The 13590-nt window shown below is 43.1% G+C and overlaps 1 protein-coding gene across 2 annotated transcripts in view; it reads right to left on the reverse strand.

The window, feature by feature from the left end:
* Window positions 1-9603, reverse strand: part of PLCB1 (phospholipase C beta 1) — a 784598-nt gene extending 774995 nt beyond the window's left edge. For both annotated transcript variants that reach the window (XM_023217869.2, XM_023217868.2), the window contains exon 1: window positions 9117-9603. In XM_023217869.2, coding sequence (XP_023073637.1) covers window positions 9117-9215 — 99 coding nt within the window. In that variant the 5' untranslated portion in view covers window positions 9216-9603. The remainder of the gene's footprint in view (window positions 1-9116) is intronic.
* Window positions 9604-13590: the final 3987 nt, after the last annotated feature.

Below are 13590 nucleotides of genomic sequence, written 5' to 3' on the forward strand. Positions count from 1 at the left end.
TTAGGACCCTGGGAGATTTCAGATGGAATGGAAGGACAAGGAGCAAGGTGTTCCAACCAATGCAACACAACACCTCAAAGGTCACAAAGGTCTCATAGGAGCATGACTGCCCTGCAGGTCTGCCTGAAGGCTACACACTCCCCTGTGTGAGCCCACTGTGAGCCAGACAAACACCAGACAGGTCCTTCATTCCACAAACATCCCCTGAGCACCAGCACCTCCCAGTGCCAGGCCTATGCTCTCCCCTAGGGAAAAAAATAATAATAATTATAAAGCTATAGCCCTCCAGAAGTCGTGCTCTAGCTGTAATATAAACAAGGCATATCCACCTCCCTTCACAAGTAATACAGATCTGGACTCTCAATTGACACTTCCTTGCATTCTGCATCATGCTTGAGAGCAAGCAACTCACCCTCTACACTTCCTTCATGCCTACCATATTGTTAATCTTCCACGATCCATGATTTCTATGAGAGGCCATGGGACCGGCCTTTATAGGAATCAGCAAAAGACAACATTTGCACATATGTCAAGAAGAAGAAAAGGTGGAGTAATAGATACAAAGAGTCTTGCTGAATGCAGAAATGTCACTTACTCGGCAATGAAAAAAAGACCTTAAACACCATACCTGAATACCTGTCTTTCCACGTGCATGTTTCCACACTGACTGACTGATGTAGAAAATATTTAAAGACTATAGAGCATACATTGCACCCCCTCCCTTTTTCTTTTTCTTTTTTTTTTTTTTGTTTTTTGTTTTTTGTTTTTGTTTCCGGAGTCTCCCTCTGTCACCCAGGCTGGAATGCAGTGGTGTGAGCTTGGCTCACTGCAACCTCTGCCTGCCTCCTGGGTTTAAGTGATTCTTCTGACTCAGCCTCCTGAGTAGTCGGGATTACAGGTTTGCACCAGCACACCCAGGTAATTTTTGTATTCTAGTAGATATGGGGTTTCATCATGTTGGCCAGGCTGGTCTTGGAACTCCCGACCTCAACTGATCTGCCTTCCTTGGCCTCCCAGTATGCTGGGATCACAGGCGCAAGCCACTGCGGCTGGCCTGCCCTTTTTGTCTCAAAGCAGCGATGAGGTTTTCCAACGTTCACACATCTTGCACAGTGTAGAGAAAAATGGACTGTATATACACCATGAAAAATAGCTATTTTGAAGACAATGGCTCAAAAACTGAGTTTGCAGGGATCTATGAATCCTAAAAATAACAGAGATTCTTTGGAAAAGTCTACCAATCTCTTTAAACTTGCATTCATTTAGACTCTATTAAAAGTTTTTTGTTGGCCATGTTCGGTGGCTCACGTCTGTAATCCCAGCACTTTGGGAGGCCAAGGCGGGTGGATCACGAGGTCAGGAGTTTGAGACCAGCCTGACCAACATGGAGAAACCCTATCTCTACTAAAAATACAAAATTAGCTGGGCATGGTGGCACATGCCTGTAATCCCAGCTACTCGGGAAGCTGAGGCAGAAGAATCGGTTGAACCGGGGAGGCAGATGTTGCGGTGCGCCGAGATTGCACCATTGCACTCCAGTCTGGGCAAAAAGAGCAAAACTCCATCTCAAAAAAAAAAAACCTTTTTCTGTTTTTGTTTTTGTTTTTTTTGTTGTTGTTGTTGTTACCAAAAGGACCCTGTTTGGGGACATCATGGTAGACTGGAAAGGATGCTGAATTTGGCCAGAAGATCTAGTTTTAAATTCCTCTTCCGAATCTACCTAGTTACGTGTCCTTCGACAAATCACAATCAGTAGCCTCAATTTATTTCTATGTGAAACGCAAAAGAAGAACCCTTGCTCTTTTTCCTACCACCCAAGGTGGTCTTGATGACTGAACAAGGGTAAGCAGGGCTGCTACATAAGCATGAATGCCTACTATTAGGACTCAGTCTGGATATTGAATTCCAGAGGAAATACTACAGCAAAACTTCATTTTATCCAACTATAGTACTGAAGGAGAAAACTATGTAGGATACTTAGAAGATTATTATATTTAGGACTGAAAGTTGTGAAATCCTAGAACCACAAAAGGCCATATCAGCCAGGATTTGGTACGAGAACCAGAAATTTATCTTGAAGTTTTAAGATAAAGGTACTTAATATAAATTAAGCACTTGACAGAAAAACTGGGAGGGTTGGAGGAGCAGGCTTTAGGTTGGGTCTACATGAATGATCCCAGAACATAGCAGCACAGACCCTTGAGGAGAGCTGTTGTGTCTACCACATTCAGAAAGGTGAGAAATCAAGAAGGAACTCCCAGGGTCCAAACAAAACACCAGCCTTGTTGAAGACAAAGAAGTGTAAGTTGCCAACAGCGAGTGGCCACTGTGACCAATGGCCACGTCAGAGACACTGAAGAACTATCACAGAAAGTGCCACCTCTTTTAGCATCTCACGTATCTGTAGAAATACAAAAACATGAAAGGATGCAGGAAATTGGCCCCTTTCATGTTTCTGCCCTCCATATCTCATATGCATCAATTTATTTGGTGGAAATATTAATTTTCAAGAAGAATGTTGGTCAAAAAGGAGTCTGGTAAATGGAGCTTTAGAAGCCCAGACTTTGTATTTTAGGAAGTCCTACTAAGAGGATGTAGGAATCGATGCTATGTGAGATTCAACCATATCCAACACAGCACACCTGAGGAGGATCAGGATTGGCAACTTTAACATTTTTTGACCAGCTCAATTGCTGATTTGCTCTATGATTTTCCAGCTTTATGAGCTCATATGGCTTCTTCTATACAATGGATTAAAATTAAATTAAATTTCCATTACTCTTAACTATTTCATAGATGACTTCCACAAAATTTTTGATCTTTTTAATTGGCAAAATAATATGTTAATCTTCTAGATATCAATGCTATGTATTGATATCCACGTGACTACTTCAGGTAAATGTTTTCTTTACTAACTAATCCACTTTCTGTGATCTTGTACATTAAACGTCAATTCAGTAAAAAGAAACAGAACATTAACCAAATATTGTAAACAAAAAAAGCCCTTGAAGGCCGGACGCGGTGGCTCACGCCTGTAATCCCAGCACTTTGGGAGGCCGAGGTGGGCGGATTACCCAAGGTCAGGAGTTCGAGACCAGCCTGGCCAACATGGCGAAACCCCTGTCTCTACTAAAAATAAAAATAAATTAGCCGGGTGTGGTGGTGTGTGCCTGTAATCCCAGATGCTCTGGAGGCTGAGGCATGAGAATCGCTTGAACCCAGTGGCAGAGGTTGGCAGTGAGCCGAGATGGTGCCACTGCACTCCCTCTCTGGGTGACAGAGCAAGATTCTGTCTCAAAAAAAAAAAAAAAATTCTGAGAATTAACACGTGGTAATGATAATAAAATCAAACATTAGATCTTAAAGAGATCAGAGGAAAACCAGAGAGACTCTTAAAGAACATAAGCATCCTTTATATTCTATTCCAGTTAGTTAGTTCCTTTACATCCTATTTCAGTTAGTTAGTTACAAAAATCAATGGCTTCTTCATGGTCATATATGTAAATGACCTCAGAAATATGTCCATATTTCCTTTGCCTACTTACACATAGGGACACAAGGCTCTGATTAGGGGATCAGACACAGAACAGAGAGGGAAAAGATTAGATGGAATAGACTGTGAAATGTGCCTGAGCATTTGGAATTTATGATATGCTCTGAAAGGTTGCATGAACCTAATTATTAGTTCCAGTAACAAGAAGACTAATGATTTCAGTTACCAGGTGTTTGTTATTTAAGTGGAGACCCATAGCGTTAGTCAACAATTCACCATCAATCCCCTTCCATTTTCTGCTGGCACTTCTTGTTTATGATAACATGAAACAATTCTGATAAGGAAATATATAACTACAGGTTACCAAGTCCCACATAAAAAAACAAAATGTTCCTGTTCCCTTTATATGTCATTGCAGGTAAATATAACTTGAAGCTATTTATTGATAAGCTAAACTTTCAAATGAAGCTAATAGTCACTGCAAATTATCCTCATTCACCATAGGTAGGGAAATATTAGTGTTAAGCAAGATAAGAGAGAAAACCTACGCGAGAAAATTATATTCCAGCAACAGTACTGTACTAGTCTGCTTTGCCCTGCCAATAACAGCCTGTAGGCATTACATCTCCTCAGTAAATTACTAGGGTTTTGTTGAACTACTTCCTCCTTCAGGGTATTTACTATACCTACTGCACTTCCCAGACTCGGGATAGACAACAACCGAATCAAGGGTCATCTAATCTGACTATAAGTCACTTTTGTTGTTATTGTTCAAGAGGATCAGTTCAGCAATAATAAAAATGCTTTAGGCTGAAGAGGTTCTTTTTTTTTTTAAGTTTTCATTCAAAGTAAAAATAGCTTATTAGATTAAAAACAAGCAAAACCAAACTATGAAGTTAGAAGTCAAGACAAGGGTTACCCTTAGGAGGGGATGTAGGGACTGGAAGAGAGTACTTAGGAATTCTGGGACAAGTGATGCTGTTTCTTGATATGGTACTGATGACATGGGAGTGTTCACTTTGTGAAAATGGATTCAGCTGGACCCAGAATTTGTGTGTTTTGTTGTATGCATGTTACACTGATTTTTTAAAAAGTTTCAAGTAGCTTTATTGATTTGTTTGCAAAAAAGTTATACACTTATACAGTAATTATTGACTAATAATGAGAAATTCACAAAGCTCTTTGGACAAGGAAAATGGAATAACTGGAAATATTTAAGTGGCTCTTTAGAGGGCACCTGCTAGCCTTCCATTCTAAAATCCACCTTGCACTTTGTAGTTGGTCCATCCACATCAGCCAGCTACCAACTCAGAGAAGTTTCCTCCCTGTTTCCCATAACTTTTCCAAAGTGAATGTTACTAAATTCCCCCCTCGCAAACCCTTTTCCCCTCGGCTCTCTCATTAATCTTGTCAGTGTCATCTTGTCATCATTTTCTTGTCATCATTTTGGAAACTGGAACAGCAGATTCCACAAAATGCAAAAGTTCTAAGCTTTTGTGTAGGATGCTGGGAAATGTGCAACATACTAGTATTTCTTAAATTACCTGTTTTAGCTGTGGGGGTTGAAGGTGTGGTAAAGGAGGGAGTTACTTGATTCAAATCCAGATGGCATTAATGCAAAACCAAACTTCTGAGTTTCATCAGACTTCTCAGACAACTTAGTCTAGCAATTATTTTTCCGTGTTAGAATATGCTTGTAAGACAAAATGTGCGATGTGAAATTATATACACATATATACATATATATGAAATTTAAGTAAAAATAAACCTTTGGATTATTTGTAAACTGACTTGCTGTAGAGAGTGGGTTCTGCTCTAAATTACGTAGACTTGTTTTCCGTGAAACACCTGGATTTCTAAAAGAAGGTAAGAAACCTGATTTTCCTCCAAATTATAAAATATAAAATCAAAACACACATTAAAGGGAATGGAAGTAAGGTCTGAATTTTTCCACTAGAAGAATAAAAGAGCCACAGAACACCTACTAACCACCTTGATAAAATTCATGTCCATCTTATTTCTGAGGGACAATAACTTTTAAAAACATGTTTCGTTGAAGGTTGCCTGTATGTCAGGCTTTATACAAAGCAATGTATATGCATTCATTCATCTAACCTCAACAGCTGTTCTATGAGTTAGGAAATATTACAATTTGCATGTTACTGTTGAGGAAATTGAAGTTGGGATGCATTACGCAACCTGCCCACAGTAAGATCTGAATTTGAAAGGTAAGAATGAAGAAACAGAAAGAATAAACAAATGAAAGCCCTTCCATCCCTCAGAGATTATGGGACAGTGAGACAGAGTGCTTAGGCATGGAAAACAGGGCCAAATCAGTGGTTGGCCATCCTGTTGTACAGTTTACAGTCCTTCCTTTCTCTCCATGTCCTGTCCAATATAGACCAAGGCCAAGGTCCAGAAGAGAAAGGAGTTTCTCTCACAATCTCCCAAGCTCGCTAGCTTAGATCAAGAAAGTAACTCTCCTTCCACTGTCTACGTCACCAGAATTCTCCCACAATACCCATAGTCCTTTACACCCACCTCCCACCACCACAGCCTGCTAATAGACAAATGCAAAACAAAAGCAAAGATATGAGGTTGAATTTTTTAAACATCATTAAGTCAGTGGTTTATCTTCATGCCAAGTTCAGGAGGACAAGTATAGCCTTGATGTTCAGACCGTATACACCATGAGTTTTAAAATATTGAAATAGTCAAAAAACCCCACCTACCTACCAACCCATCCACAGACCCTGGGGACTCCCAGACCTCCTCATGATCAAGCAGCAAAATTAATGCCTGGCCCTGGTACAACAGGGTATTTCCAGGATCTATTACGCACCTGCTGTCTGTTGTAATTGTTTAGTGCCTATGTTAAAGCTTTTGACTACCACCCTTAGAGCATCCACAGCCTCACCGTGACTTGGTAGGTGGCCAACAAATTATGCATGGCACTGCACCCTCTGGGTGACATCTTCCATTCCATATGGTGGTCAGGACAACAAGACCATTGATTATATTGCTTTAATCACTTCAGGAACAAGAGATAATTTCTTCACGTCCTAAACAGCCCCAAATTCATCATTTTTGAATGTCCTGTAACATTACCACGCTTTTACACAAGAAGCAGCAAACATACAGAAAAGCTAAGTGATTGGCCTAAAGTCATGCAGCTTACTGGTGAAACAACTAGGAGGTAAACTGAGGCCTTTGATTCAAGGTTTAGTTCTTTTTTGTCTTCAACACACTGTCTCACTAAGGTACAATATAAATAGCCAGATAACTTGAACTGGCTTGATTCTGGAAGGGCAAATATGAGCTGAGAAGAGTAGATGAGGGATGCCTGGGGAGGAAAAAGGCAACCCTAAGAAAGGCAGGGTCCCTTGTAGTCCACTGATCAGCATGAAGACCCAAAGAGCCTGCAGTATAGCTCATTATATTCCAGATAACTTGACTCCTGAGTGCAGTCTAGGTTTTTTTGTTTTGTTTTGTTGGTTTTTTTAAAAAAAAGAAAAGACTTGAGATTCTACTGGCCTTCTCCTTAGTGCCTATGTCTTTCCTTCCAGGAGGGCTTCCTTGGAAACTCACTGCTGCAATACTCAGAGGGAGCTCTTTTCAACTTCTTTGGTTGGTATTTCACTAACATCCTCTCTATTACCCTCAATGCATCACCCAATCTCTCTCTCATTGGTGTTTTGATGATTTTTGTCTCCTCCACCTAGCATCTAAGGTCCATAACAGCAGGGATTTTGTCTACTTTTTTCACCATCCCAGGATCCAGTCTAGGATTGGCAATAATAGGTGAGCAAGAAATACGTGTTACAGAAAGGTACATAATGAAAGTCATCTACCTGGATATATCAAAATGTGTTTTCATAGAATACTTTCATTCTCAACGTGATGTTGGCTATTTTCTCCAAAACAAGAAATTATAGATAATTATTTAAAATACAGTTTAGAATCATCACTGTATATAAATCCAGAGCTTATACTGAAACTCCCTTTTTAAATTCTGCAAAGTCTCTTTCTCTTCCCTCTGCCCTTCACTCTCTTTCTCAGTAAATCCATCATCACATCACCTCTCTATTCAAGGATCTCAAAATGGGCAAGACTGTCTTACTTATTGCTGAACTGCATTTTCTTTGTCATTTTATTTTTCCCTGACACAAAGAATTTAATCTCCGTCTGAATTTATTGTTTAGATTCTATTCCATTTACAAAAACATTCAGTCCAATTAGACTGGAACAGAAAGAAGAAAAGTGTGAAGCCCATAGTAAAAAAGATGTATGTTTACATCCTTGCCTACAGCATTTAATAATTGGCATGAGCTTTCAAGGAAGCTGTGGTTCATACTCCAAGTTCCATTTGCGCTTCCAGCTGGACAAAATATAGACACAGACGCACTCAGCTAAGTAATTGGATTCACTACCTGGAATATTTAAATTGTTTTCAGACACTGGAAAATGGCTTAAGAAGATTAAAGAAAAATACCCTAGAGAATAACAGGCTATAATTTACTAGGTGGAAAATCTTTTCGGTAAGAAGAACGCCTCATTCTCCTATAATTCCTTCTGATTAAGAGATGTATTAGTCATTTGGACTTAAATTTCCTTAGAACCTGGCAACTCGGATTTATTTCAGCAGGTTTTTCTTATCGAACCTTTTGAATGACACCCAGGACATAAAATTGATGCCATAATGCTCTCCATCAGAAGATTCACGTTTTCAGCTGGATGACTAATTTATGTGTTTTGAAGACAACTGGGGTAAAGGGGAAGGGGAAGCCATTTGAAGTCCTGGGGTCTGGGCTGCACGTAAAGCATTAGAGACCCTGGCGCTGGGCTAGGCTCTGCCCTACCTGGCAAATGGTGCAGGTAAGTCCTGGGGCAACCCCTCAACGTGTCTATTTCAGGCAGAAGACTCCAATCAGCTCAGTTCTCAAAAGTCAGCCCTCTCCACTCGCCTGCAGGCCCGTGAGTACTCCAGGACCCCTCAAGGGCCCCCATTCTCTTCACGCCCTCCCCAGATGTGTCCCCGCAGCCCTTTTCAGGGACCCTCACTCCGGAGCCAGGCGCTGAAGTTTGGCATCAACGACCACCTGTTGGCTGGACCGTTGTGTCCTCCGCCGCGTGGGCTCCCACAAAAGCGCTAAGAGGGTTTGCAATCACTAAGTGTTGTGGACTTCAGGCCCTTCCTTCTTGAAATCGGGCAAAAGAGGTAATAGGGGGTGCGTCCGCAGGCGGAGAGGGACGCGACTTGTTCACACCAGGCGCTTTCCAGTTGGTCTCAACTTCACACTCCCTACTTCCCGAACTTTCAGGACCTGTCACCAGGCAAAGCTTGCCCCTCCCTCTCCACTGGCCCAAAAGATTTAAGACCCTCAGGGGGCGCTTGCCAGACCCAGAAAGGATGGCAACTACTAAAGCCCGATGAAACAGGAGCGCGCGCAAAGCTTCTGCCCTTGGACATCCGCTTTGGCAGACGCCAACCTGTGCGCCCGAGGCGGCCCCTGCCCGCTCCCAGTGCGCCCATTGCATAACGCGCCCCTCGCCCCACCCCCACGACGCCCGCCCTGCCCGGTGCCCGAGCCAGCGCCCCGACTCGGGCCGCCCCAATACTTACATCATCCCACTTGACGAATTTGGTGCCCTTCTTGAGGCTGTCGGACACGCACACGGGCTTGAGTTGCAAGGCGTGCACTCCGGGTTGAGCCCCGGCCATCTGGGCTCATCTGGGCTCCGGGCGGCCCGGGCGAGCGCGGCAGGGACTGGGAACCGCGCGCGGGGCGCGGGGCGCGGGACGCGGGCTCCTTTCTCTGCTCCGGAGGCGCTGGACTCTTCTCCCCCGCCGGCCTCCCCGGCCTCCCGGCCTCCGCACCTCCCTCCGGCGCCGCTCAGCAGGCAGAGCGCGCGGGGGCGCAGCGCCGGGCCATGCCCCAGGCGGGACGCGAGGTCGGGAACCCGCGGTGGATGAGGAGCCTCGGAAGGCGAAGAGAAGCCGAGCCGGGCAGCCGAGGCTGCCAGTCGCAGCGGATTCTGCTCCTCCGCCGCCGCCGCCTCAAAGCGCACCATTCAGCACATCCTCTATACACAGAGGGAGAGAGCGAGTGACACACGCCCGGCGCCCCCCCCCCCCCGCGCTCTTTTCCCTCCTCCCTCCTCCTTCCCCCACCCCCTTCCCCGCCACCCTCGCTCGCTGGGTCCTTCCTTCCCCCCGCGGCTCGCAGCCCAACTTTGCACGCTGGGTCAGGCGCCAGGAAGCGGGGATGCAGCGGCACCTCCTGGCTCCTGAGCCCCATTGCAGCCAACGCCTGCCTCCCGCATTCGCTCTGAGCATGCCTGGTGCCCTGGTTGCAGGGGTGCTAGGGGTCCCCAGGAGCCTTACGCTCTTTGGGGTTTTCTTGGGAACTTGGGCTCGAGTTCCGGAGCGTCTTTGGATCCCAACTGGGTGGGAAAAGGGACCCATCCGGAGGAACCAGAGGCAACCCGCAGCTTTCAACTGTAGCTGGAGCACTCCGGCGCCAGCCACAAACCAGCTTTTTGAGAAGAGAATTATCATTTATCAGCAGAGACGAGCGCAGCTGAGAGGCTCTTTGAGGAAACCTCGCCACACCTGAGAGTTTGCAGCGCGCTGATCTTGAAACCTGGGCAAACGGTTACTTTGCGCTTTTGAGATAGAAAGCCCACCCTAAAGAAAGCAAAGGTTTTATTTTCCAAGGAAGAAAGAGGATCCCCTCTCCCGCTCCTGGCCTTGAGTATGTAGGATGTGTGGCGGGTCGGGGAGAGTCCTACTAATAGAAACTTGCTCATTTAGGAACGTAGGTCCAGGAATGTTTGTCTTCATTCCTTCCACAAACATTTCTCAATTCAAGCACGGGAGGGAGGGAGGGAAGAAGGGAAAGAGGGGAACCAGAATGGATAAAATTAAAGACTGATAATACCAAATGCTTGAGAGGATGTGGAGCAACTGGAACTCTCGTTCATTGCTGGAGGGAATATAAAATAGTAAAGCCACTTTGGAGAACAGTTTCTAATAAAGTAAGATATTTACTTATCACACAACCTAGAAATTCCACTCCTAGGTATTTTTGCAAGAGAAATTAAAACGCAAGTCCACAGGGATTTGTAAAGTGATGTGGATAACTTTCTTCTTAGTAGCCCGCATATGTCAATCAACAGGTGAATGGATAAACAAACTGTGGTATATCCAAACATTGGAATACTATTCCACAATAAAAATGAGTGGGCATGCAAGGGCAGGGATGAATCGCCACTTTAAGCTTAGTAAAAGAAGCCGGACAGGTGCATGATTCCATGTGTAGCAACTACAGAATAGGCAACGTATTTTATGTTGACAGAAAGCTTGCCTGTGGCCAGGGATAGGTAGAAATGGACAGGGAAGGGCTACCAGCACCTGTTGAGCATGTTGGCAATGTTCTATATCACGTGTGTATATTTATCAAAACCTGTACGTTGTGTAAGTATGCCTAAATTGAGTGCAGTTTGTTTTAAGTAAATTATATCTCAAAAAGGTTGATTTTTTTAAAACAAGAAAGAATATGAAGAGAGAAAAATGGAGAGAAACACTACTTTCTCTTAATTCTTCATTCTCCCTGTTCTTGCTCCAAAATCCAATACAGAAAATTGCTGTTAAATATTTCAATGCATTTAAAATATACTTATTGGTAGCCAGCTGTATACTAGCCACTATTGTAATCACCATGGATAACCTGGTGAACAAGACCCATGATTCCTGCTCTCATATGGGGGTCTTGCCTTGTGCTTGGAAGCCACTTGCTACAAAGAATTTCATGAAAAGCTGACTTGTTTCATTTTGATCACATGTCCCTAAACTAAAACCTGAATAGTCCACAGTCCCTCTAGCCAGCAGCCTTGGCTTGCTAATTACCTCGCAGAAGGTACCAGTCACCTTCTCACATCGATTTTCTCCACTTCAGAGTACTGCAATGAAACTCTTCTTCTGGGGCTCCAGGACTTCTCCATTGTCCTTGCAACTGATCATACCAATTTTTTTTTTCCTTTCCTTTCTTTTCCTTTCTTTTCCTTTCCTTTCCTTTCCTTTCTTTTCCTTTTTTCCTTCCATCTCTTTGTTATTTACTGGGCAAATAGTTTTTACCTATCACAGTGGCTTAGGAAGGCAAGACAAGGCTGCGCTCACTAGAAGAGGAGATTGGAGAGTTAAAATGAGCTCTAAGCAAAATAAGAAAGTAGACTGAGTCTCCTGTGGTAGCTTATTGCATCATAGTTCTCTGCTCCCTGCTCCTTCCTGTGTCCACACATTTTTCTTTGTGACCTCGCAGTTTTTACTAGACACCCTGTTTATTTATCCATCCCATTGATGTTGGGCAATGTGACTTGCTTTGGCCAATGGGATGTTTGAAGATGTGATATGAGCAAAGGCTCAAAATATGCTTTGAGGTTGGGCTTTCCCTCTTGGGTTTCTTATCATTTCCATGAGATAAACATACCTCAGGGAGCCTCTGATCTAAGGAGACAATCAGGACAGACCCAAGCCCCATTTACAGCTTGGAAACAAGTCCAATAGAAACCATCCTAGATCTGCCAGACTCAGCCAACCTGCAGATTCATGAACATGATAATAAATGTTCATTACTGAATGGCACTGAGTTGGGAGTCATTTGGTAACCACCATTATTGGCAATGGATAGTTGAGTATTTCATCGGGCATCCTTGATTCCTCCCAGCTGTTGCTGTGAACGTGGATGTAAAAAGGAGAGAATGCTGTAGAAATCTGAACAGGATTTGTCTTCAAGACAAACATGGGCTGCAAGAGTTTCTTCAGCCAGCAAAATGACGCAGCTTGTTAAAGGAGAACTACAGGATAAATCCCTTCAACACGTAGCATGAGTCTTGAAGCAGCATGGTTTAACTCCCTCATTTTCCACACCTTTTGTTCAGTATACAAGATAGAAACGTTTTTAAAGTGTAGAGATTTTTGCTATGCAAAGGGATCTGTAAGAAATCCAAAATTGTGTGAGCCAGGCCTGTGATCCATCAAGTTCGGTGCTGCGTACTGTTTTTTGAAACAATAGGAAGGTGTCTGTTTTTTGTGAGAGCCAGAATTGCCCTCTGGGAATGTCAGCCTCAGGGAGCTGCCAAAGCTAACCTTTATTGAGCACTCACTGTGGGTCAGAGTACTAAGCTAAGCACTTCCCAGACACTCAAAAACATAACCCTATTCAACACCACTCTCCACCCTCTTTTTCTTGTAAGCAAACCCCAACTTAATTTGGGTGGCAGTCATGTTTAAGAAAGGGCACCCTCTCTCTTTCCAAGGAAAAAAACTAATGACAATCGTTCCATTCCCCTTTGTCTGTAACTGGTTTAGGAGCCACATGGGGGGGCTCAGTTCTGACTAATGTCTTCAGGGAAATTCTCTTTCTCTGTCTCATATTGTTATGTAAAGAGGACACTAACAAGAAAGATGCAAAGAGACTTCATCCTTCATGAGCTTTTTAAACCCTTTAAATTTTCTCTAGACTTTTTAATGAGTGAGATAATAAATCTCTTTATTATTTAAGCTTTATTGTTAGTCTCAGCTGATCTGGTAGATAGTATTATTGTATCCTATTTTACTGATTTATATACTAAGGCTTGGAGAATGAATTAACCTCCTCCAGTTACAAAATTCGGAATTGAGATCTAGACCTAGGAAGTCTAACTTTAGAACCTTGACTCTTAACTACCATGGTAGATATTTCTAGAACTTACAAGGCAGATATGAGTAGATTCTCTCTCCTTTTAACTACAGTGTAATATAAATAGTCCTAACTTCCCTAGAAACTAGATTGTGGTATGTACTCCAGTCTCTTGTCAGCTCATAACTCACTTGAGGCCTGCCACAGTGGGAAGGACAGTGTTTTGATTTGAATAGACATATCTTTTAATAGCCAGTTCTACCAATTACTAGGTATGTGACTCTGGGAAAGTCTCTTATCTCTTCTGAAACACAATATCCTAATATGTAAATAGAGAAATAATAATAATGTGAAAGCTTTTTATGTCACATACCCTTCTAAGAGTTTTACATTTTTAATGCATTCACTGTCATATTA

This window comes from Piliocolobus tephrosceles, chromosome 20, assembly GCF_002776525.5.
Source record: "Piliocolobus tephrosceles isolate RC106 chromosome 20, ASM277652v3, whole genome shotgun sequence".
In the NCBI taxonomy this organism is placed as follows: domain Eukaryota; kingdom Metazoa; phylum Chordata; class Mammalia; order Primates; family Cercopithecidae; genus Piliocolobus; species Piliocolobus tephrosceles.